This window comes from Drosophila serrata, unplaced genomic scaffold (genome assembly GCF_035046125.1).
Source record: "Drosophila serrata isolate PLE 108 unplaced genomic scaffold, ASM3504612v1 contig_275, whole genome shotgun sequence".
Lineage (NCBI taxonomy): Eukaryota > Metazoa > Arthropoda > Insecta > Diptera > Drosophilidae > Drosophila > Drosophila serrata.
The window spans coordinates 2,700,366-2,727,728 of record NW_028257173.1 but is presented as its reverse complement, the minus strand read 5'-3'; the positions used below and the strand labels follow the sequence as shown (position 1 = coordinate 2,727,728).

Sequence of the window (27,363 nt, the reverse complement as noted above, 5' to 3'; positions counted from 1 at the left end):
ATTACTATTGTCAAAGACTTGTGGCCTAAACTAAACTAAACTAATTTATTAAAGCTTCAGGCACATTAAAAATCAATTAGCTTAGCATCTATCTAGCCTCTACTTCTCTACAGATCAAGTCAATGTCTAAAATAGCAACTAATACGAGAATGACTATTCCTTACATTCATTTCATCGCCACAAAATTGCAACTCTTCCGATTTCTTGCGCTCATCGCCCAATTCCGACTGCAATTCGATAATTCTGGCCTTAAGCTGGGGATCGAAAGATTTAAAGGTTAGCAATCGAATTAAAAACCATTAAATAAAACAACATTTGGAGGGGTTAAAGGGTATTTTTTGCATAGTGTTAATGTTTTAATTTTTCATCATATATAGTAGGTATATCGTATATTTCGTATCAACTAAACCAACAGCAAGAAAAATTCGCTTTCGTACAAAATAATTCAAAATTGTTAAACAACTTTTCCATTTTCCATTATTTTTTCCATTCATATTTCGTTTCATATTTTTTTTAAGCCAAATATAAGCCATTTAATAGAGCTTTATTCGTGTGGTTCTTTTTTTGTTGGCTTTCGTAATTATTATTTTTTTTGTTTAAGGATTTTCTTTTAGTTTTAAAAAGATCTCGTAGATATTTCTTATTTGGTTGTATCAGCTTAAAACGCTGTGCAGACTTCAACATTGTCTTCAGTTGTCCCTTTCTCGATGCGAAGAAGGTTAAATCAATTCAAAAAAATCATCCAATCGAATAGTTTGAGCACTCATCCATTCCATCATCTCTTCCAGATGTTCGCTTCTACTTGATGCGGAGCGGTGTGAGGACACTGTGCAGGATGCAGTGCCTCTCATGCTTGCCCGACCAGCCGCGGAACTCGCGTCGCAGATCGGATAACCTTATGCTGTGCCTTGCGATCAGGCGCCTCCATCGATCCGCCTCGATCAGTATTTGCTATAAGAATCATACAAGAATAGTTTTGTGCAAACAGGATTTCTTTTCTATGAGCCAGGCAGGCGGCCGGCATAATTTTTCAAATTTGTTGTCAAATTTTTGGTTTTGCGTTAAAAAGGATTGAGATGGATCAATAGATGAGAGATAGATTGTATATATAGGAATGGTTGAAGGTAGGGAGAGAGCATTGGGGTGATAATTTTGTTGCTAATTTAACACTCAAACTCAAAGTGCGCTGGACAAATAGAAAAGTCTAACACATATCCGCATATAATTGCAAACACAAACAATTTATTCAGAAACGAAACCAAACAGAAAGCACAAAACTAAGTCATCTTCTAGAATAGCCCCACAAATAATATGGAAAAGCAGTTGCAGAAAAAATCATGTAAGTGCCTAGTAAACTTTACTATATTTCTATTTTACTATATAGAAAGCCATAGTGCAAAAGGTGCTACATAATATAGTTTATTTATAATTGAGATTTTTAGAATTTCTATGTAGTGTTCAATGATACTTGAAAAGTACAAAATTGTGTCTGAATAGAGATGAGCTTTGAATGCAATAATTAAATTAAAGTTTTGAGTTAATCATGCTAAAATTGATTTAATTTAAGTTTTGTGCCAGCACAAAATGGAAATATTAAAGTAGGACAAGAAATGTATGTAACTTGTTATACATTTCAGAATATGGCATATCCAATAATAATAACCTTAACCCATTGTTAGACGAATTTTGACCGAGTTAAATGCTGTTGAACCCCCCACAAAACCTTTCATGCCTAGTTAAACTTATGAAATTTGTACTCTTCTCAGCGTTCAAAAGTTAATTTGATGAATCATTTCTGACAATTTGGGGATGACTTGTTTGCTTTACTGTGGTTAACGAAAGAAATCATAATAAATAAATAAAAAGTGGCAAAAATTAAGTGAGTTTGAGTTAAATCAACAACACAATAACACCAGGTCTTCGAAAGGTGACTCAAAATGTATTAAACAATATTACAATTATGTACTTTTGTTGTAAAGGTTGTAAAGTACATTTGTTAATACTTTTTCACACACTTTTAAATCTTGTAACATCTGAGCCACTTTTCGAAACCCAAATCAAACACAAGACAATGATCAAAATAATAAAGACATAACGATGAACAAAATAAAGAAAAGTTTAGCACAAATGAAAAATGTGTTGCTTTCGCAGGGGAAGTCGAGGTGTTGCGTGTTTTGCTTGAACAGCAGCCAGCAAAAGTGCAATGCAAAAAATTAAAATAAAAAACATATAACAAAACAAAACACAATTAATCGAAACCGAAACTGCACAAATGACTGAGCAAACATTGACTGGCCCTCAGCCAACTGGAAAGAGTTTCTTTTTATCGCAAAACCAAACTTTCTTTGGCTTGGCCTGCTGCTGTTGCTGATGTTGCTGCTGCTGCTGTTGCTGTTGCTGCTGCAAAGGTTGCCTGCCCGTTGCTGTTGGATTTGCTGATACAATTGTTGGTTTTGTACGTGTGGTGATGCAGCTGCTCAGGGTGGTGGGCACCCAGAGATGCTGCTGCTGCTGCTGCTGCTTAACCCTCATCGTACCCTTTTTGCCGCTGGGCGGTCGATAGGGTCGCGATCTGTCCGCATAGGGCAGCGGTGCGTACATGGTATCGGTGAAGATAATTACCTCGTTGATGTTCTTCTGCAGCTGCAGCGCCTGGTTCTGTGCGTCCTCGCGGTCCAACTCCCGCTCCACCATCAACTGCTCCACATGGTTTTGCTTCTCGCGCAGCAGGTCCTATAAAATCGATCAAAAGATCGAGCACAGAGAGCACAAAGCAAGCTTATATGAAATGCCTGGACACACAGAGTTAAGACAATACGATATACAGTGTACAGGAAGATAATTCATATATGTACATATATGAATATACATATAGAAGATATAGAGATGTGTAGATAGGTGTATGTACAAAAAACAGGGTGCGGCAGGGTGTAGCATAAGGGACACTCATTACACTCATATATATAGAATATACCGTTGACAGCGAACAAACATGCAAATAAAAATAATAGCAGTAACAATAAAAACATTTAACAATCAACATTTAAACAGCCAAAAGCGTGCAGGAAATATTGAAATATATTTATTATTTTACATTGTGAAATATAAAGAGTAAAAGTAAACCAACTCAAACACATGGCATAAATTGCATCAAGAGTTCGTAGGCATACATTTATTATTAATTTACATATTCTGTTTTGGTGGGGTTGTTTTGGGTGTGTGTGTGTGTTGTGTGTATGTTTTGTGTGTGGGTTAGTTTCTTATGTTAGTTGTACGCTTACAATCTAAGGATTAATTCACAAATTTACTGCAAGTGTTTCCAAATTAACGTTGAAAGTTGGTGGGTATTTCCTTAATATAATACAGAAAGCTAATATAAATTGAACAATTTTAAAAATATTTAATAGATTCATAAGAATAAAATTTAAAAACCATTCACCTACATATTTTCTTAAATTTTAAAATATTTTCAATTCTTGTTAAGACCAAATCGAAATACAAATATATATCTCAACTTCTTTCACCAATTAATCATATTGTAAATAGTTTTAGATAACTTTCAACGTTAATAGATTGGACAAGCTAACAGCAAATGCAGCTCTCATTACATATAGAGCTCTTTAAACCAAAAAAAAAGGAAAAAACCAACAGCGAATACCATACATTTTTTGTGTACTTTTTTTTAGCATACCTGCATGGAAAATTGGCTTTTCGGCGTCGTTATTATGGGCTTAGCTGGCGTGATCGACTTGCGCTGCTAGGAACGGAACGAAGGTGTGGGATTGCGATTAGAATTGGAACGCGTTAGTACCATGGGGGGTATTGGGCTCGGGATATAAATTAGCAAAATAAGTTAATGGGTCAGATTTAAAAAAATTAAAAACAACAAATAACAGAACCAACTGCAAACGGTATTTTGTGTGTGTTTTGGGGGGGGGATAGCTGTAGCTGTAGAGGGGGTCACCGCTTATACCTGAGCATTCATGCGCATGCGCGACGTATTTGTGGTGGCAATGCTATTCATGGTGCCAATTGATGTAAGCGACTCTCTTGATCCTGTCCTCGATAGACGCGTCTTCTTGGACGACGGCGACAAGGTGACCTTGGCAATGGGCACAAAAACACCATACTTGGGTTTGCATTCGAAGTATCTGCAAGGGTTTTAACGTGATTATTGCTGTGGAGAAGCTTTCCATCGAGTTTGTACCTTATGCCATCTACTGCACCATCGTTCTTGCCACTTGCTTCGTCCAATTCAACGCCGCACCAGTTGCCAGGAGCAAACTGTGTCTCCCCCAGGTAACGCAAGATGCCAGGACGGCTGCCAAAGCCAGAAGAGACAATCACACGATCGCCAACGGTTAGACCATTTTCTAAAAGAAAGGAACGATATTGTATCTTTGAAGGACTCTTTTCCTTAGACGTAGACTTACTGCCGCCTACTCCGGGACTACGTAGCATGGAGCTGCGAATACTCGCTGTTGGGGAAACTGTGCGTGATCTGTCTGGCGAGTTCTTGCCCAAAGGCGATGTCGGAGTATGAGCTCCGGACATGGGATATGTGGTGAGACGCGTGAGTCGCGAGAAAATGCCACGTTTCGGCTCGCACTGGAAGTATCTTTTGCCCGATACACAACCATCGTTTTTACCTAAAGAAAAGACACAAATATTAATATAATCTGTAAGAGATCTAATAGATATTCACTGCTTACCATTGGGCTCATCGAGGACAATGCCTGCCCAGTCGCCGGGGGCAAAATGTGTCTCTCCAATATATGCAATCTGTCCGGAACGAAGGCCTCCGACCCACACCCGTTGGCCAATGATGAACTGCTCGGTGTTTGCTGTCAGCACAGTGCTGTTGTGATCTGTGTTGTGGCGGGAAATAAACATCAAGTTGGGGGGTCCCCATTAGTACTTCAGCCGTTAAGTCATCAATCAATATATACAATAGACAAACTACTAAAATTGGCTTGAACTGCGTTTTCATTTATCTCAAATACGGTTCATTTTTCATGTGTTCCAGTTGGAGGAATATGATGTCATTTGGTAATTTGCATATCGCATGCTCAATGGAAAGCCATTGAGAACGATCCCCATAGACCGATACCCCCGCATATAATGAATATCTTTAAACGGATTTAAGCTCTGTGTAAACTTGACATTTGCAATCTGTTTAATATTCCACTATTTAAAACCCAAGAACTCTCAGATTTCGTATTCTTTAAAAGCGGTTTTTACGAGTCTTGGTTGGAAAACCATTAAGTGGAAAATTACAGGAAACAAGCGCATTATAAGAAGAAAAAAACGGCGAAATAAAAATTGCATGCAGCTCAATGAAGTCATAACAACATTTTGCCAAGTTTGGCTGTCGTGTCAGTTAATTTAATTTTGCTGTTGACTGCATCCACCCACAACCATTAGATATGGCAAGTTGTACATTATTTTCCTATTTTTCTGTTGTTGTTAAAATTGATAGGCGCTGAAAATTGCAATTTTGTGGGACTTTTTCCTCTTCCATATTGCAATTAAAATAGGAAAATGTAACTTTTTTTTAATTTAAAGATAAAGTTTAATCACTTTTCTATTGAAATGATATGGCATTGCATCATAGGGATTTATTTTTAAAAGTTTTAAAGTAAATATCAAGTTTTTATTATGAATATTTATAAAACCCCTTATTGCTGTGGTTTATTTGCATATTTATTTAGTAGGGAATAATATTTATTTTAATTTTCCTTGAGCTCATTAATCAATGTAAGTTATTTTAGAAAATATACTATGTACAACTTGTATTTCTTTTAAAATTAGCTTGCTTAGTGATAATTAATTTAAGATTTCCAACATAAGCCAGATAAATGCATTCACTAAACTCAAAGGAAATCATTCCAGCTTAACTTTTATTATAAATCCCTTACCTTGATCTAATATTTCCTAATTAATTATAATGGCTTAAGTTTCTCCATTCAATTTATTTTTCATTAAAGCCGTAACGATTTCGCCCCAAATTCATTAATCCATTGACTTGGCCAATTTAATTTGATATAAAAAAATAATATATAATAAAATCAGCATAGTTAACCCTAGAGTGCCGTCCTTGACTTCCACCAAGTTGAGTCAGCAAAAAGTATATATTGTCACAGCAATATCTGGGCTCATTAGAGACGCAATTACACCCACAGTGAGAGGTAAATTTGAACACGTTTCCAGTGGCTCATTAAGCTTTGCTAACTTGACAATACTCTGGGCTACCGAAGATGCCAAAGAGATATGCCTTCTTGCAGGCTCCTTAACATGGCAAAAATATTTGACAGTTGTGGCCATAAATTAGTGCTTTTAATGTTTCTGCCAAATGACTATTTAAGGAGCGAGCAACTGGCCTAGATGCATAGAAATATTAACCACCTGCGCAAACTGGCTAGAACCAAACGTGCTCTGCAGATACAAGATACAGAATAGTTGGCAACAAATATTTAGATAGTTTTGTAACACATAAAGAAAAGTGTCTATTGTTCTGATCTCTATTTATAGAAGATATGTTTAAAGCACTTGAATCTTTGATTTTAATATCATAGTTAAACCTACAATCTTTTCAAACTTTCTTTAATTTCATAACTTCCTTAAACCATCTTTTAAATTGTTGTAAACATATTATTTCTCGCTGTGTGCATCCACCCACAATCTTGGATGCCGAATGCTTACCTGAACTGCGACGTCGCCCAGTGGCCTCTAGATAATAATCATCTTTGGCGTTGGAAAAACAAAAACAGAGACGAAAACAAAACAAATAGAAACAGATACAGATACGACAAACAGATAAAAGATACATGCTGGCTGGCTGGCGATGGCGGGCGAGCGAACTTACAAGATGTGCGACTTCCAGCCTCCGATTTAAGCGATCGTCGAGCGGGCGAAAAGCGGTCCCAATCGGATGTGGGTGAGAGCGAGGATCGCGTAAAGCGTCTGACAGTCTCTTGATAGAGATCTAAATATATATATATTTATATTTATATATATTTGTAGTCAGTTAAAGTCGATAACCATAAAATGCAATTGCAATTGTTGTTTAACATTTAGCATTTTCAGCCGAGTTTTTTTGGGTGTTAACTGTGCAAGCAAGTTTTTCCAGCCATTTTTTCTTTTTTATTTTTTGGCCACTGACATTTCCCCCTTTTTTGTTATATTATACATATTGGTATTGGTTAAAAAATTAGCGCATTTGTGTTAAGCCCAATTTGCTCTTTTGGGTTGTGAAAGTTTTTTGGCAGCTCGTGAGTAGTATTCGCTTGTGTGCTTGATTTCTTGGTTTTTTTTAATAAGATCTTGGCCGCAAGCAGTTGTGGTAAAGGTTAGATGGCAGCGAATAAAAAATAATAATACAACGAACGGTAATCGGAGATCTGTTATTAAAGCTGATTATGTATATGGATATATATATATATATATATAGATGGATCTGACTTGGAGAGAGAGATTGGAGTGTGCTTGGTAATATGATTATAACGTGTAATTTGATTTATTAAAGTATCTTTATACATTCTCTTCTGAAGTAGGTCAACATTTTCTTGCTAAATAAATTTCTTATTCTTTAAAAATCTACTTGAATAAATATTCTATTAACTACAAAGTAATTACTATATATTTTTGTAAAAGAGTTCCCTGCCAAAGTCATAAATACCAACTATCTTTTAAACCCACCAAAGCTAAAAAAAAAACTATTTTTTATAAAGAAAGGAAATTAATTTTTTAGTTTATAGGATCGTATCAAAATCTACCATAATTAAGCTTAAAACATTCGCATTCTTTAAATAGATATTTATTGTTATTTTTATATGAAAAATTGACGTTTAAAAATCTCATAACTAACCTAAAAATTAAATAATTTTAGTTTGGAAAGTTTTCATATGTTAGTTTTTATTAGGTTCAAAAATTTTGCGTACCCAGTTCATATTTTTAAAAATTTAAATTTTTTTGTTCCATTTTTTACAAATTTTAATGATTAATTTAATTGTAATGCTGATCAAAAATATATATAGTTTATAGGGTAGCAAATGACTCCTTCATTGTGTTACAAGCTTCTGACTGACCCCAAGGATAAAAAAAAATCTAAAATGAATTGACAATCTCAAAAAATAGTAAATAAAAGCATAAATCAATAAAAAAAAAACGAACAACAGCTGTATAATACGAAAATCATTGCACTCAACATGTTTTATTTACACTTTAAGTCCACCCAAAGCAGATTAAAATATATATCTTATACAACCAAAACTTATTGTGTCAACATGTTTATTGATATTGATCTGTCCATATTCTTTCTTTTCCAATTGCAACTTTCAAAATCAATTTACGCTTTTGCCAAAAAAAAAAAAAACTCCACAAAGCAGAGCAACACAAAACACAAATAGGCATAAATCAATTAAATTGTCGACAGTTTGGTAACTTTATTTTTTCAAAAGCCACTGAATAACAGACAACAGGAGCTTTAAAATCACAAAACACAAAAGAAAGAGATGGCTCTGCACAAAAGCAAGGAGATCGAGAAAAGATTTTGGTTTTTCAATTGCACGATCTCTCGGTTTCCGTTTACTTTTCATCTGTGAAAGCCCCCATACACATACGTCATGTAGTTAATTGTGTTTTCTGTCAGTTGAAATTGCTTTTATTATTATTTTTTTAATTTTTGCTCATATTTGTAATTCACGCCAGACATAATACATGCTCTCGCAGCTTGAAGATGTTTGCAACTTTGGCTACTGTTTTTTTTTTTTGGCTAATCAACCGATTGCCAAGACATGAGAGCTGGTAGCCAACTTCAAGGTTCAATTGTATCTGCCAGATACTGGCGGCATTCGTGCAAGACAATTTGTTATTATTTGCCATTATACATCATGACGGTAGCAATTTATTTTGTATCATATATATTGTATGTTTGTAACTATATATTTTTTTTAATTATCACAATTGGGCGTTGTAACAGTTTCTACACGCAGAGAAACAAGTATCAATTAGATATATTTCCGTAACATGCTGGATACTCTTTTTGTGGTAACTTAGTTCAGTGTATGTAAACCTTTGTCAGGGATTTCCTTTTCTTTTACTATCATTTTTTGCCAACAAACTTTCACTAATGTTTTCTCTGGCTCTTGGCGTTCTGTATCTCATTGATGTATCTGTAACTCAAAATTGTGGCGATTGTCTGGCCTGGCTTTATGTAATGCCCAATGCCAGCCAATAAATCACACTCGACTTGACTGGTCTTGACTTTACCTTCGCTAGTAGAGGACCCCTTAGCCTCTCCCCCTTAAACCGTGAATATTTTTCAACATTTAACTGTGAAAAGTCGTCATCAAGGGGGGGGGGGCTTCTGGCTTCTAAAAATAAACACGCACGCACATACATAGATGACAAACAATTTCCTTGCAGTTGACATTCAGTGTCGCAGCTAATGAACTCGTGTATCTGACAGATACGCAGATGAATCATCAAAGCGCACCGCTGCCCGTTCGGGCCAAGTGGAGTGTGGCGCCGACGCTGACGTTGCGCTGCCAGTTGCCAGTTTCCAGTTGCCAGTTGCCAATGTTGATTTGGCCAAAAGGCAGCTGGCGGCCGGTGGCCGGCTACGACCCACTTTGCTCACGACTCTGATTCTGGCCAAATCGAAGCTTTTTCTGGCCAAGAGAGATAGATAGACGAAAACAAATATTTCGCCAGCCATTTATGGCGGATCGATCGCGCGCTGACCGGTGATAAATCAGCCAACAGCGCTGGCCATGTCAATAGCTTATTATCTTTTGAAATGATTAAACAACATTTAATTAAACTAAACTGTGTGCAGGTCTCCCTGGACCGTCTGCCCCTTGATTCCCTGAGATCTCCACCAGCTTCTTTCTGTGTGGGTTGTCATCGCAGTTCTGATCGGTTTGCATTTCGAATGGATGTGGGTTTAAGCAGTGAACAAAATTTTAAGAATTTTACTAAATAAATTACTTGGGGATGAGTTTGATGTTTGCCAAATTTTAAGTAAAAATGTAATGGTTCTTTAAACATTCTTTAAATACTTGAAAGTAGTATACTATAAAATAATATAGTCTTACTAATGTGTAAGAGTAATCTTTTGTTTTCATTATTTATACTTAAGTTTATTATCTAAAATGATAAACGAAAATACATGAAAAGCTTTTATTTAACATGAACCTGAGTCAATGTTCTAAATTTAATCATTATCTTAACTCTGGTCTTCAATTGTCTTAATTTACTTACTATCTTATCTCTGGATGTAACTATTTTAATTCCTTTATAACACTTGATGATCTTGTTATCTAAGCTAATATCAAAATATAATATATAGAAGGTAAAAATGTAGTGAAACTGTTGAAATAGTTAAAGAATCTGTATCTCAGATAGTAATCCGTACTAAGACCTTCAGCAACAAATAGAGAGCCGGGCATTTAATGGTCGTGGAACCTATTTGTATTCCTAATCCTATATATTCCCATTATTCCAAGAATTCAATTATACAAGTAACTTTAATATATATTTCTGAGTGTATTTTCCTATCCCATGTAGCAATTTCTGTCCAGTTTTTAACGCCGCTTTGGATACCCACATTATAATCGAGTAGTTTCTGTACTAACTCACAGCTTGGACTGTGCATGACTTACATGACTTTTTGGCATGTAAAATGCAAATCTATCTCCGAGTCTCTCTTGGGAAATGCCGACAAAAACCGATTATTAGCTATTGCGGTTGCAGCTCTCGCTGCTGATTGCTGATCTCTGATTCCTGATCATTGTGGGCTGCTTCAAGCTCCGGGGAATTACATTACAGTAAAGATTTTAATGAGCACTCTCCCAAGTAAAAATATCTCAGTTAAAAATATATATTTGTAAGGGGGTGTGGCTGTTACGAAGCCCACTTTAATCTTTTTCACATTTCCTGATGCTATAAAATTAACTTTTGTAAGCTTTACTGTACCAATTTGAACATGCAATTTTTTATCGCAATTGATTTAATTTCTGCTCATTGTTCTGAACAGACAATAATTGCATTGGCAATAGCTTTTGTATAAATATTTATTGGCCGCCTTTGTTGGAAATGCTAAATGTTTTCAACAGGAATCTTGGGGCGACAAACTAGAATTTCACCAAATAGAAAACTGGTTTTCCAGAGATGAAGATGCTTACGTGACTGGCGCTGATCGCTTAAAGGCGTGTCCCATATATTATAATTATAGATATATACTATATACTAAATACCCAAAAAATATATATATTTCCAACCGGTTGGGCCTCAGTTTCGACTCGCGTATTTCGCATTACAATTAAAATTTGTTTAAGTTTAGAACGTGTTTCGAATGTGAAATTAAAAAACACACATGTGCCAGAAGGGCAATCAGTTGAATGAACATTCCATGAACACTCTGGGATGTTTCTAGTCGTCTATAAAAAACGATTTTAGCCTAATGGATTTCCCCTACGGCTAAGGTAAAAAGCTATTAAAATTATGACGGATCATAGCGGACTTTGATAGGCCTTTGATTGGGCTCTATGAATGGAAACAGAGATCTAATCAGTAAGCTATCGTAGATCGTGGGATTGTTTTGACATTATACTTGATCGAGGAAAGATGTTGCATACACAAGTAGATAAGGTCGGTTTTGTATTTAAGATCACTGAACTAAAAGTTGGGGGAGTGAGGGAGAAACTGTCTGGATTTCAGGGTTAACATCAATTGCATTGAGGTGTATACAAACTGTGAATGAAATGAAAATTAATTACCAGGTCAATGAAAGTAAACAATCCAGATAAGATATGAGACATCTGAGAAAGCTACTACTACTCAATTTCCTTTTTGCTATTCTGTGTAAATGGCTAATTTAGCTAATAGCTAATATCTATGACCAGTAAGTAAATATGATCAGTAATTAACTATGAGCAGTAAGTAACTCTGAACAATAAGTATCTATAACCAGTAAGTAACTATGATCAGTAATTACCTATGGCCTATGATCAGTAAGTGTCTATGACCAGTAAGTATGTATGACCAATAAGTATGTATGATCAGTTACTAACTTTGAACACTAATAAACAATGACTTGCAACTTTTGTAAGAACACATTTCTGATACTTGGCCGGTAGAAGTCACTTCGTTCCGGGGATGTTAGAACCTGTTGGGAATCATATGCACAGATGTGCGAGATGTTTTTGAACAAATTAAAGAGCAAACTATTTGAAAAGTATTGAGGTATTCTTCTATATAATTTTACTAATATATAAATCGGAGCATGGGGAATCGGTGGACTATATATTCATGTACATATATATGTAAGTGCCATAGGAACGATCAGACAATTATAAGAAAAAAAAAATTAGAACTTATATAGTTTTCAACTGATTGTCATCAAATTTAATATATAGCCATTAAATATTTATCTATAATGTTGTGTAAAATAATAGCTGCCATACAAACGATGGTTAAAAATAGAGCAAAATGCAAAACTGTGAATGTAAAACTGTAAAAATAAAATGTATAGGTGAATGAAATGAATGTTTTTTAACATAAATATAGATATAATTAATATTGTATTAATTCCTAGTGATCGAATTAAGCCGAAGGTAGCTTACTGTCTTGTTTTTTTTTTATATATTTCCCATTCAATTCCGTATCGATTAATGTTTATGCCCAAAAAAGAGATGTTAACACAGATGTGTTAATTTCGCCCACATCAGCAAGCAATTACACGAAAAATTAATTAAATATTAATAATGTCATGGAAGGATAGATTAAATGTAACGCATTCAGCAAAAGCCCAGCCATAACAGGTGTAAATTTAACAAGTAAATGCAATCAATAAATTATAAGTAAAACGTAAAAATTATAATTACCTGTATAAGCCGAATTGATCGAACTTAAATTGTCATCGCTTTCACGACTCATGCTGGCGGTATCTAAAAATAAAATCAAAAGCCAAAAAAAGAAACGAGCGCAAAAAACGCCAAAGTGAGCATAACAAAATTTAACAAAACAGCAACAAAAGTTAAGTAAAAAATTAAAATATAATTACAGCTAAGCGAATTCAGGCCATGGTAACGGGGCAAGAAAGCGCGGCCAAGAAAAATGTTGGTAAAATAAAACGCAGGAAAAGAAAAACTTAAAAAAAGTAAGCTACAAAGTGGCAATTAGTTATGGGTCGGCCTGGCAGATCAACCTTTCCACCCAAAAAGAGTCACATTCCATTTGAAAGAGATTAGATAACTGGGAGTGTGAAGGTTTGGGTGAAGGTTTTTTCGTTGGGTAATATAAAAAAGAGATATATAGAGATATATATAAACAACTAAACAGACTTTTTCCGCAGACTCAAGTGTCAAGAATTAAGTGGAGAACCGAATTCTGGAAAATTTTATAATTCTTGGGAAATGCAAGAAATGGCATAGATAATATGAATTTCCATTTCAATGAATTCTTTTTATCAAAGAATAAAATTAAGAGCTTGTTCTTTATTTCCAATTTGAACTTGACACACATTAGCTTGGCATATGATATTTTGCCGAATTTCATTGCCTTTATTTTGTTAGTTAATGTGAAAGACAGCAATTAATTCTTTATAATAGGGTAAAGGCAACTAATGAAGAAAGAAGTTGCTAACAAGATATCGATCTAGAGATACTAGATACATATTCAGGTGAAACACTAAATTCGTTGAGTATAAAATTGATGTCACTTCGATTCCCTTGGGTAACAAATTTTAGAGACAAAATAAATTAGCATATTCAATATTCATAGCAAAGCAGCAATCCATCAATATTATACAAGAACATTAAAAAACAAGTTCCACTCATAGAACGAAACTAGACACCTTTTAATGACCTATAAAAAAAATAAGAAAAATAAAAGCACACTTTTAATAATAGAACCCAGAGACTTCGAATTGACATTTAACTTTTCCCACCAGCAATCAATATTTGTTTACCTTACCCATAATTAACAATCAAATGAGAGAAGTTAAACAAATAAGCAAAACTCAAGAGAAGACAGCTTCATATAATATTTTTGTCCAAAAGTGTTTTTCCTTTTTTTTCGGTATTTATTTATGAATAATTAATATTTTGAGAGACGCGTGTATCTCGATCTTCGGATAAGCAGAAAAAAACAACTTAATTATTTATTTGTTTATGATGTCAAATTATTAAACAAAAAAACTTTTCAAAACTTTTGGCTAAAAAGCCAGCAAAGAATGCTGACTGAAAGTAATTTGCTTTATATTTGGTCAGTTGCCATAAACAATTCGGTTGTGCAACCCACACGCAATTGGGTTTTGGAATTCATTTCGATGGATCGTTCGATTTGCAGACATAAAATGTGGGCGTGTCGCAATTTATAACTGTTTTTATTATTTAGAGTTAACGAAGACGGAGAAGAAGGAGGAGTTCACCCGAAATGGACATTAATGTCATCATTAAATGGGAATTCATCCATCGATCATCAAAACTAATGGAAGTCATTTAAGAGGTTAACTGTTGGTTTAGATTGGATTTTTTCTGAGGAACGTCTAAATATTAAGTTTGCAAAAACATTTTTAGAGGGTACATTCTGTATTTCTCAAGCATATTTGTTATAATATATGTTTAATTTACTTTTCAGTAATTATTTATAATAGTTAGGTTCTTGAGAAGTTAAAATTGTCGATTTGTCAGCTCTTAGATTTACTTCAGATAATTGTTATAAGTATAATTTTCTCTTCACTTTTATTAAATAATTTCTTAGATTTTTTGTAATACAAAATACCCCAACAATCCTTTTTTGAGTACTTATTTCTGTTGAACATTTTAACTTAGCACCTGAGGCTATTTCAAGAGAGTCTTAAGTGTTTCGCCCCGAGAATTGTGTAAGTGACGTGTTAATTTATTTGACTTTTGCTTTTGCTGTTCTCGCTTAGAGCTTTATTGCATACGAAATAATTAAAACCACTGAAGTGTAAGCAAAACAATAGAGTACGAGAAAAATGACCAAAAAGTGAGTGAAAAAAGTGATTAAAATTGTTGTTTAATTGTTGAACGCTAAGCATTCGAGCTGAACTTGGTTGATTTTGTTTGATGCATAAAAATGGTCAAAAAGTGAAACAAAAAGAGAGAGGTTATATACCCGGAACAATGATTTATGAAAGGGTTACCTCGATATCTAGAGTTTAATAAATCTGGAAAAATATAGGAACAAGTATCGTAATCCTATTAAACCCTGAACAATTCTGCAATACATAAGGTTCGAAAAGCCATAATGGTCAAGTCGACTTAAAACTATTAAAAAAAACGGTCATAACAATTTCAGAATTCTCTCAAAAACTAGAACCTAAACCCATCTTGTGCGGTCTCAAGTCACTTCCTAATGAACTCTTCCATTAAGCTCATGACAAACTCCAGGGGCAATAATTCATTAGAAGCGGAAAAGTATCTACATAACAAAAAGAAAACAAATAAAAAAAACAGGCTAGCCAAAATTTTGCTGCCGAAAAAGAAGGCTGGCCAAAAGAGAGCTTGGATCAAAATGAAGGCAATAATGGGTTTGTTTACACGAAAAAACCAAGTAAAAAATGAACCCGAAAGAGAAAGACTCCGGATTGCATTTAGGCTCCGGCTCCGACTTCGGGGTCCACCTCAGTTGTGACAACAAATCATTTCCAAGTGATGTTCAAAGCAAAACAGGTGCCAACTGAAATATCATTTCATAATCGGCAAATGAAAAGAAAAGCCGGTACGGAGAGCGTACAAATTAATTAGCCAAAGGTGGTTACACCTTTTTCAATTTGCTTTTTCTCCTTTCATTACCGATTTGTGTTTAGCCAAAGAAACTGTAATTAAACTGCCATGGAAAATAGTGAACAAAAAAATAAGTAAAAAGTAAAAGGCACCGGCGGAAGAGCAAAGGAACTATGAAAGTGGCAAACAATAAATATAAAATAAAAATCATTTTCAAAGGCGTGTGAAACGCAATTAGCCGAAGAAAAGCATTTACCGCAATTATATATCCATAAATGAATGGCAAACAAATATGCAATGCAAATTAGCCGGGGACAAAGGTGCGTATACGTGATCGAACAGCAAATATTACTCATACGCCACCAACACCACCCACGAGACTCTGAGGCTGAGCTCTATGCTAACGATTCTAGAACAAACACCAAGCTGAGCTCACTCGGGAGCTTGAAAAAAAGAAATACATACTATATAAATCAAATATAACGAACCACAAACAGCAACCATAAAATTGTGTAAACAAACCGACTAAATTGAGTGGAATGACGACAGATCATTAATGCCGGTGGCGGGATCCACAGTAAATATATAAAGAGTATAAAAAGTATATAGAAATGTATTCAGAAGCTCCGGTTGTTGGTGCGAAATATATCGGGAAGATCCGACTGTCGAGGTGTTGTCTCCAAATGGCTTTATGGCAACGCTCCCACACGCCCACCAGTTTGTACAGGTGGATTGTGTAATCTTCAGACATATAAATATATATATAGTTCTATATACAATGTCACCATATTTCAACAATTCGCTTCCAGTTGTGTAAGCATCTGTAGCCTTGAAACCTTTTTTAAGATTCCTTATATATAACACAGCTTTTGCGTTTCAAAATTTACATTTTTGTGCATTTTATTAAGGTTATATCCAGTTTTTAACTATGAAACTTAAGGCATTTATTTAGCAGATGCAAAACATATTAAAATACACAATATTTTCCTTAGGAAAATGTGATATTTTAAGTAATATTTAACTGGATAGCTCTGTAATAATACAACTTAAAATTTTCCATGAGTGTTATATGGTTAATCACGGTTTAAAATCTTCAACTTTACTTTGGTAGCTTGTTTATTTTCTTTTTTATTTTTAATATCAGTTATATTTTCCAAAAAAATGTGGCAATCAATGCAAAATACCGACATCTTTTATCATATTCTCCCAAAATGATCATCTACAATCAATAAACTAATCAGCTTCCAAGATGAGTAAGAATTCCACAGACATGCGAAATATTTGTAGATCTCTCACTCTCATTTCTAACTCAGAGATAGAGTCTTGGCAACAGCAAAAGTTATAACAATTTTTGGTCTGGCAATGTCGCCTAGAGAGAGTGCGAAATCGAAATAAAAATGTATTTTCCTACACGATTCCTGCTCTTATCGCTGCTCCACCGTGTTGTTATTGTGCCGGTTCTGATAGAAGCAAAAAAAAAAACAGTAACACACACAAAAATTTAGAGCTGATAAAATACCAGTTAACAATAACAATGTCAAAGCCAAAGCAAAATGAAATGAAAACACTTTTGGCCTGGTCTAAAATGCTTAGACAATCGTCAGACAAAAGTGTGCGTTATGCGAACGGAACGTGTCAGTGAAAAGAAAGCCGCACGGAAAGAAAGTCAGCCGCAAACAACTAAAAAAAAAATTAAATAAAATTGAAATTTGCATAAAGCGTTAGCCGGTGGAAGCCAACTTGATTTGGCAATAAGACGTCAATGCCGGGCCCACCAATAAAAGCGAAAAAATCAACAATAAACAAGAAAGGAAACTAAGGCCGGGAAGCAGAAGTTTATATACACTTTTAGTTTGTATCGGAAATTGATCATAACTAATCTTAATATATTTCAATTTTTTTTATTAAATATTTATCAATCTTTTTGTAAGGCAATTTTTCAAGTAAAACCAAAGTTTAAGAAAGTCATAACTAAGCCAAAAAAGCATTAATTTTAGTTCGGAAAGCGGATCTATGTTAGTCTTCATTAGGTTAACAAATCTGCATACTCAATTAAAAATTAAAAAAAATTCAATTTTTTGTCATTTTTGTTTTGCAAATTTTAACGATTTTTTTTTTAAATTTTCAAAATTTTGAAATAATTAAATTTAAGCCGGGCATAGCTAGATTGATTCGGCTGTTAATGCTGATCAATAATATATATGATTTATGGGGTCGGAAATGACTCCTTCACTTCATTACAAGCTTCTGACTAAAATTATAATACCCTTGCAAAGAGTATAAAAAAACACCCAACCCTAACAAAATTGCATCAAAATTCAAAGTCTTGGGCAATATGCAAATATTTCTGCTGTGATAGTCATCCCATTTTCTATACATTTATTTATAGATTTTCGCATAGACTTTGTCTGCATCTCATTCAAGTCAAAAAAAAATATATATCCGATCAGCAATAAACAAATTTTTAGATCTAATTAGCGGTTAACCGCAAATTTTCAATACAATCCGCAACCGAACATTGTTATTGCTGTTTCGGCAAATCAACTTTTGTTGTTGTTTAAAGTTTATTGTAGATATAGAATGCCTTAAGGTTATCGCGGCCATTTAGCCGACATTTCAATGAGAGTGGGGACGCGTGTTTAACCCATTTACATGTTTTTTTATTTTTGTGTGCGTCAATTTACTTTTGTAAGTACACAAGTCCAACGGATGTAAGCGGAAAATCTGTAATTAGTAACGTTCTCTGTATATAGATATTGGCTAATTGAAAAGGGCCTGAAAGTACATAGTGAAGTAAATGCCAAAGGCCATGTTGTCTTGGGAATTTATTGTTTATTACTTTACTTAGTTGTAAGTTCCCCTATTTCAACAAACCAAACAAAAGAAACTTTTTCTAAGGAAAAATATCTTATGAAATGCATCACGTTTGAATATATAATATGTTACAATGAATACAAGCTTGCTGTATTAAATTTTTGCTATGATTTCCGAACTAAAAATCTTTTTATAAATTCAAGCTTTAAATGTCACAATTGACTATACTATAATTATCTATTGTTTTCAAGTTAAAATACATTTAAATTCTATTATCACAGCATTCAATTATCTGCACAATTTTCCCTTCACAACACCTGTCACAGGCCTTATTCAATTGTCAAATATCCCATTCAAATTGTATTGAAACTTAGTCACATGATAATAAAAGTCATGGAAATTTCAGAATATTATTTATTGACCCTTTTTCCGTTAGCCAAATTATCTTGGCCATTAAATTGACACTCACAAAAGCAACATAAAATGGGCCAAGCCCTGAGATACACGAATAAATAAATCACCAAAATGATAAGTAACTAAAAATGGTCTAATTTAAAAGAAAGATAACTGAAAACACCAACTAAATATCTTATCGCTAAATGCAATAAAAACTAATTAAACAAAAGAACTTTAATAATTCTAGGCTTGGCTAACACAAAAAGAAGTAAGTAAATAAATATTGATGAGCGGCCACGTTGAATGTTGAAAGCAAAATCACAGTCTGGCAATCATTTTCACAGAGTGACAAAAGAATAAATTTGATTACCAAATGGAAATATTATAAGTGAATCGCACAGACAAGACCAAGGTTAAAGACTGTCAAAATAAAAGTTTCCAAAAATATCTTCAAAAACACAAACATAAGGTATCGGAAATAAATGTTCCTTTTAGGGCACTTGCAAGGACATAAAAAGGGTCACACAACTTTTGCTTTTACAGTTCTTTTGGCAGCCTGATTTTGTATTGTTTTATTTAGAATTTATATATTCAGAATTTGTATTTTCATTTTCACCTTTTGTGTGTTTTATAACAATGAATTTTAGTCTCTGTTAAAGCTCGCTTTTATTATTTTTTGGGGGGATTTTTCAATTTTGTTTGCGTGTTCACTATAATCTATAGTATAGAGCCGATCAAGTTCAATTGGTTGCCATCTGAGCTGCGATCCCGTGGAGCGTGGAGCACGTCCGCCTCGCGAAAAGTCGTTCAAGTAACTGAATTGAAATTAACCGAATGGCGAGCGGCAGTCGCGTAGCGAACTTCTCAGATACTTTTGCAGCTCTCTCGCTCGCTCTGAAGTATCTCAAAGTTGGCGGAGAGCGAACGATCCGAAACCCCAGCTTTGTTGGCCAGTGTTTACGAGCAGACACTGTGGCAATGCCTCTGCGCTTTCGTTTGTTTTTATTTTTTGAGAGCCGTTAAAAAATTGCTTTTATTTTTTACTTTTACACGGATACGTGTACGTTTCATAAATTTTTGCAAAACAGAAAGTGTTGCCACATGGCTACATTTTATATACTCAATTTTTTTTCGATTCGATATTGATTGATCGCTCTATCTATCAGTTGTGTCTGGCTTTCAAAAGCTTATGGCTTTTAGCACTTTATTCAATAAGTGCAGCAAACGCATCAGGCAAATCATTAAAAAGATATGTTAAGACTTTGAAATTTATAGATTGTTTTTGGCTAGGTTTTGTAAGCATAAATTGGGTGTCTCTGAATGTTTTGTTTATGAATAAATCGAGCCTAATTATAGAGAGTTTTTTAGGTAAAGAAACACTTTTAATGAATCTATATATATAAAAATGCTCTGTTCGTGTCTACATCCTTCATAGACTCGAAAAGTTCTGAACCGTTTAAGCCCAAATTTTGGCACAACATGCGTTGAGGTTCCAGCTCGGTTATTGACTACTTTTGATGTTGATAGCTTATCTGCGGTGGCGAATATATCTATTTTTTTTGCGATTCCAAGTGCCCCTACTGCTGCGCCATCTACAGGCAGCTAGCTGAATCAAAGCATTTCCTGTCAAACATTCAAACCATATTGAAAGAAGAAACTTGAAAAGTTCTGAACCGTTTATGCCCAAATTTTTAGAGAACATGCGTTGAGGTTCCAGCTCGGTTATTGACTACTTTTGATGTTGATAGCTTATCTGCGGTTGCGAATATATCTATTTTTTTAGCGTTTCCCGTGCCCCTACTACTGCGCCCTCTACAAGCAAATCAAAGCATTTCCTGTCAAACATTAAAAACATATTGAAAGAAGAAATTGGAGATACAAATTTTATTTTTTGTTCAGGTTCAGTAAGAAACGAAGTCATGCCACCAAAGAAGTCGAGATTGGGTCGTCGTATTCGCAATACAGAAGCAAAAAGACGTAAGATTACGAATATGACTGACGAAGAACGGGCCTCCATCCGAGAGACGCGGCTGCGCGATGAACTTTTACTCATACAGGTTAATGGTTCGGAGGACCGATTGCAATCATATATTGAAATGTCGTCAGTTGTTTCATCAGTACATTGTCGATATGTATGCAAAAATTGAAACAACGTTTGCTGTTCCTCCGATTGAATCAGAAGAAACTTCGGTCCGAGGAATATATCCATTTGCGGGATGCTGTGATGAATGACCGTAATACAACCAACGTTGGAAAGCTCACGATTTTGCCATCCTCATACATAGGTAGTCCACGCCACATGCATGAATATGCTCAAGATGCCATAGGATATGTTCGTTGCTACGACCGACCAGATTTATTTATCACCTTCACATGCAATCCAGCTTGGGACGAGATAGTACAGCAGTTATTTCCTGGACAATCATATAGGGATAGGCATGACATCACAGCCCGTGTTTTTAGACAAAAGCTCAAGTCACTGATGGATTTCATTGTGAAACATGGAGTTTTTGGATCTGTGCGGTGCTGGATGTATTCAGTAGAATGGCAGAAGAGAGGATTGCCGCATGCGCACATACTGATTTGGCTGTATGATAAAATTACTCCAGACGAAATTGACAATGTGATATGCGCTGAGATTCCACGGGCAGAGGTTGATACAGATTTGCATGCAGTTGTCATCAAGAACATGATCCATGGCCCATGTGGTACCCTCAACCGAAGTTCACCAAGCATGGTAGACGGGAAGTGTTTCAAGCGATATCCTCGAACATTTACAGCCAACACCGTAACAGGGGAAGATGGATATCCTCTGTATAGGAGACGGTCAACTGAAGATGGAGGGACTTCAGCAACTTTAAACATGAGAATTGGTGATATTGAGGTAGACAATCGTTGGGTGGTTCCATACTCACCACTATTGTCAAAATCATACAAAGCGCACATCAACGTAGAATATTGCAATTCCGTGAAATCGATTAAATATATCTGCAAGTACGTGAATAAAGGCAGCGATATGACAGTTTTTGGTGTTCAGGCAGAAAATGGTGACAGCAATGCAGTACGAGTTGTCGATGAAATATCTCAATACCAGGCTGGAAGATACAAAAGCAGCAACGAGGTTGCATGGAGAATTTGTTCGTTCCCCATTCATGAACGCTATCCAGCTTTAGTTCACTTGGCAGTCCATTTGGAGAATGGTCAACGTATCTATTTCACAGAAAGAAATGTGCAAGAAAGAGTCCTGAATCCGCCAGCGACAACTCTGACTGCCTTCTTCACCTAATGCCAGGAAGATGATTTTGCCGGAACATTGATGTATTCAGAAGTGCCCTCTTAACCACAATATGCCACAGAGAAACGTGGCAGGGTACAGCTAGTATATTATATAAATTGTATGAAATCTATATAAATAACTTCAATATAATTAAAACAATTCTGCAGTAAATCAAGGAGCTTCTAAATGGATAATTAAAGAAAAACTAGACCACAATCGTAAGCCACTTGAATTAAATTAATTTTTCAAGTGGCTTTAATAAGAACTGACTCACAGGTTTGCCCGACGATGCGTGCCTAATTATTTTTTCAAGTTTTCAAGTAGTAAAAAACTAAATGAAATTGCAGACTTTCATACACACTTGTTTGGTGAGCTAAAACTACTGAATTCCTGACAGCTTTTCAGGCTAATCTACGTCAATTATTTTTAGATTTTTCGTGTAACAGCTTAAAAAATAAATCTAAGAAAGGTGCATGCGGAAATGCTTTCTCAAAAAGTTATTTAAAAAGCAGAGAAAAGTAACTACAATTCTTAACAGAAAATATATACAAAAGAAAGCATGATTTAAAGGATCAAATAATTTCCGTACTTGTGGAAGCTGAAATAAAAGTAACAACTTATACTTTCAACTCACATTTAAAGCAATTTTTGCGAAATATAATTTATAGCATTATATACCTTTCAATCCATCTATGGATATTCTTAAGGGGAAACCAGAGACTCTTTCCATTGAAATATTCAACACGTGTCGCCAATTAAACCGATCTTAACGACTTAATGGAGGTAAGTCAAATAAGTAAAACAAAAAGTGGTTAATCATAACATCAATATTGACTCTCCCACTGAGCAAATTGGTGATGTAAACAAAACAAAAGCCAGACTGTCTCAATCTGGCTCTAGAATCGAATGGAGTAATCCCCCTGCGAGACAGAGCTCATCCATTAGACCTCGATCCCGGACCCGATTCTATCTTAATGCCAAGACAAATGAGCTTTCCGTTTAAAAGGTGGGAGAGAGGCTCCACTTTTGTTTCCGATCGAAATCAATAAAAGTGACATAAGCTCATCCACGGGCGCCGTTTCACCATCGACCGCAACGATCATATCAGATCGGTTCAGAACGGAACAAGGCATCAAATGCGCAGCACAGAAAAACATCACAAAGTATCTGAAACACACAGAGGCATACCTACAGCATCATTTCGGTGTATATATTGTTTTTCTGTGTCATCGCATAGAACAAATTCAATTAGAGGACGGAGAAAGAGAGATTGCCGGCCGGTTGTCAGGTTTTCTCGGGGAGAATTCTCGGTCGTGTGACATTGAGTGTTTTGCGAGATAATAAATGACAGGTCTTGGCAGCGACTCAAACAGTCCGTTTCAGAATGTTAGCGAGAGATTTTTTAGAAAGTGGATTTGGCAAGGGGATTAAAGCGTTCACTTAGCTTAATCTTTATAGCTAGTAGAGTTAAGTGGAAAGACTATAAAAAAAAGTAGAATTCCTAGAGAAGCACCAAGCACATTTCTGACATGATTATACATTTCTGCTATCTTTTGTAATGTCCAATTCTTTTCCCTAATTAATAACAGCCTCATAAGCTTATTGCTTGATTAGCAAAAATTATTTTAGACATGGATAAAACATATTCTTCAGTCAAATTAACAATTCCACGAGTCAAAGCTGGGCTAAACTGCTTAGTTAATAATTATTATGTATTAATTCACTTTCAGTTTCATAGTTTAGGTCAAGCATTATTAATTTCTATACTATATAATTAGCCATTTCAATGGTTGCCAATAAAACTAGGCTTTTATAATAATAGTTGGGTTAAACTGGGTTAACTGAACAAATAAAATTATAATACCATAATCATCAATGGTAAAATTACTCAAATATGTTATATCAAATTGATTACGTTTCAACAATGATTGCCAAGCTAATACAGTAAATACCTAATGAAAACTATAATAAATAATTGCATAATTAACACAATAATAATATTACAATGGTCCGTGTGAATTTTTCCCATGATTGCTATCATTTTCACGCCCACTGTACGCATTTGCACCTCGTGACTCAATTTTAATCTACAACAATATTACATCGCTATTATTGTGTTTATTTTGGGTAACTCTTTCCCTTTATGTTAGGTTTTCTACGCTTTTGCGGTTGCATTGAGACTCGTCAATCGGATATGGAACGTGTGTCTGCGAAATGGTAAACCCCTCGATCGATCCATCGATCGATGGATCATTTGGCAGATCGTTTGCTATATGGGCTAGTGGGTCGCCGGTTGTTTGACGGCTGCGGTTACGTGCCTGAATAATGTGAGACAATGGGCGGATCAATTAAATGGTAGCAGCACTTGCCTAATTGGCCATAATTCTCCTACCCAAAAAAACACTTTTCGGGGCAGCTATAATTATGATAGAGAGTGGGCGGCAATTTGTTTTGTTTATTTTCGTCCAACGCGTTGGTGTTCCAAAATAATTAAATAAGTGAGTGACTGAAGCATTTGTTTACAAAACAAAACGGTTGACGATTGGAATTACAAGTTTAGTGTACAGTTTAATTCAAATGATGTTGATTTCTTTTTGAATAATGAGAATAAGAATTTGGTTCTTTTTTCAGTGGAATTTGCTTTGCCGACAGAGTTTAAAAACAAAAGTTCAATGTAGTGCAAAAAGTGCACTTTAAAGTGGGTGGGGTCAGTTTTTTATATATTTTTTAAGCAAGACTGTGTGGGTGCCCCATCGCTGCCATTAGATCATTGCAGTCGGTTAGTACAGATATACTATATAGCAAAATTGTGTGGGTGTCTCTCAAATTGCTTGCAGTTGGTTCAAACCGGAATTACTGACGACTTATTTCAGACCAAGATGTAAAAACGAATTTTTGTGCATTTTTACAAGCAGAAAGTTTGGAAATAGAGAAGAATGTAAGTCGAATTTGTGTACATTTTCAAAATAAGAAAGTTTTGGGATGTAGAAGAACGTAAGAATATATTCTTGTACGATTATAAATTTATGAATACTTGTGTGGTTCTTTCAATAAAAAATATAGCTTAATCTTATTAAAATAATAGCAATAATAGCAAGTGTTAAACAAGACTGATTAACTCACTTTTATGTTTCTTATCTTTAATCCTTTTTTCTTTCTTCTGAACCATCTTGAATTACCAACAGAGTCTTTAAAATCAAAATGTATAGACTGTTGTATATGTTGCAGTATATGTTAGAATATTTGAACTATTTAAAGTTTGAACAACGAATACATTTTGTGACATTTGTTTCAAGGGTGACGATAGGAGAAAGAAGAAAATTCTCGAGGCCCCCTAAGGTAATCAATATTTGAAGTTATTATCTAAGAAAATTCTTTTACTTTCACTTTGTTACAACAAAGCAGTTTAACAAAGCAGTAATATCATTCAATGGGCATTGCTTTTAAAAATCTATTTACAATATAGAGAAAATACATAAATTTACCTTTAATACCCTTACCAGTTATAAGACCCATTTAAAAAAACTCACCTCTGGGTGGTGGGCCCGTCTTTGGGGTTGTATTATTGCAGCAAGGTCTTCCAATTTTGGACACGGAACCCGTTGACCCGAAATTGGATGGTGCCTTCATTTTGCTGGCGGCTGGAATTCCAGTGACTGATGATGCCGGCGTGGGAATATTTGATCTTGAAGGTGCAGGTATTTTTGAGGCCGGTGGCGCCTCCATTGATCCTTCCGTATTGGTGGCGGGTTGCGGGGGTGGAGGAGCAGCAGCTGCCTCACCCAAATCACCCGTTTCATCACTCATTTTTCACTATTTGTATTATTTACTTAATTTGCACTAAATTTTGCACTGTTTGCTTGGACACACGCGTATTAAATGTAAACGATTTAAAAAAAAACTTGAGAAAATATGGGTCAAATGTAGTAAAAATTAAAATACTTTGCAAGCTTAAATGCTGATTACTTACCTTAACAAGTGTATGTAAAATGTAGATTAGTTTATATTTCCTTTTCCTATATAAATTATTTGTATACAATTTTTGCTAGGTTTCGAACCACTGCGCCGGTGTTGTTGTTCTTGTTGTTGTCTCTTTATATTTTGGCGCGCACGCCGGCTGTCTCGCTCGCTCGCTCTTGGCGGCCGCTAGAAACAGCTGATTGGAAGCCGATTTGTTTCTTCATTCGCTTGAGCTTGAAAAATAAACAAAAACCGCTTTTTGTTGTTGCTTTATTCGTTGCGGCTTCGTTACGATTGCCGAAAAATGCGGAACCGAACTTTTGAATTAATTATGCACACACTAAAATCACGCTCAAGGGTATTCTATTTATACCGATTACTAATTTATTATTTATATTTATTTTGGGGGTTGTCGCTTGCACTGATTTAACGCGATTTAAATTAGATTAAATTGAATAAAATTGCTTATCAATTTGTGCATTCAAAACACACACACACACACGCACTCAACACTGTTCTATTTGGTTGTGGTTGTTGTTGTTGCTGATTTGACACAGTTTTTGAAGAAGAAGAGTGGGAGAAAGGGACGCGAAAGAACGTAAGGGTGCCGCGGTAATCGTGTGTAGTTAACTGCACACACAGATAAGATAAGCTTACGAATTCAATGCACCGAGCTGCGGGAAACGATTTGAAAGACAACGCGTGGGTTTTAGTTACACTTTAGCACGAATTTTAAAACACTTTTTCGCACAACTTGTGTTGCGTTGGAATTTTGTTGTTGCAGTTGGATAGGGATGGAAGTCAGCTGCTGGCGCTGCAGTGAGCATATCGGTAGCTGAAGGTATCGATATATGAGCTTAGGGTTGGTATTTATTTGGTTGGACGGAATCGGTCACACTAAAATTATTTTGTCAGTTGACGATATACACAGTGGATTTTGTTTTAGATTCTTTCTAATATAAAAATTTTAAAATAATAAAATATTACTCCATAAAATAAGCGACTCTTTTGGTACTTTGGATAACTTCATCATATATTTGGGATAATTTAATAATACAAATTTTTTATAAATTGCTTATAGGCTTAAGTTTTCCATTTTTTAATAATAACAAATTATAAATTAAAATGTTTGTCGGCATAGAAATATTTTCAAGCGTGTTT

General features: G+C 35.0%; 1 protein-coding gene across 42 annotated transcripts in view; it reads right to left on the bottom strand.

Annotated features, from left to right (window-relative positions):
- The window catches only part of CLIP-190 (Cytoplasmic linker protein 190), a 32,832-nt gene extending 5,772 nt beyond the window's left edge, over positions 1-27,060 (bottom strand). For 2 of the 42 annotated variants that reach the window (XM_086835132.1, XM_086835137.1), the window contains exons 1-12: positions 26,213-27,060; positions 25,773-26,143; positions 12,888-12,950; positions 6,866-6,985; positions 6,703-6,744; positions 4,713-4,868; positions 4,434-4,649; positions 4,208-4,373; positions 3,974-4,151; positions 3,692-3,757; positions 2,623-2,733; positions 165-254 (exon numbers count right to left, since the gene is read on the bottom strand). In XM_086835132.1, the coding sequence (XP_086691258.1) occupies positions 165-254; positions 2,623-2,733; positions 3,692-3,757; positions 3,974-4,151; positions 4,208-4,373; positions 4,434-4,649; positions 4,713-4,868; positions 6,703-6,744; positions 6,866-6,985; positions 12,888-12,950; positions 25,773-26,049 (1,485 nt within the window). In that variant the 5' untranslated portion in view covers positions 26,050-26,143; positions 26,213-27,060. Of the gene's footprint in view, positions 1-164; positions 255-314; positions 952-2,622; positions 2,734-3,691; positions 3,758-3,973; positions 4,152-4,207; positions 4,374-4,433; positions 4,650-4,712; positions 4,869-6,702; positions 6,745-6,865; positions 6,986-12,887; positions 12,951-19,581; positions 20,052-25,365; positions 25,556-25,772; positions 26,144-26,212 lie in introns of those variants that run through there. The other 40 variants (XM_086835134.1, XM_086835139.1, XM_086835136.1 and 37 more) reach the window with 30 other exon arrangements.
- Between the last annotated feature and the right edge of the window lie 303 nt (positions 27,061-27,363).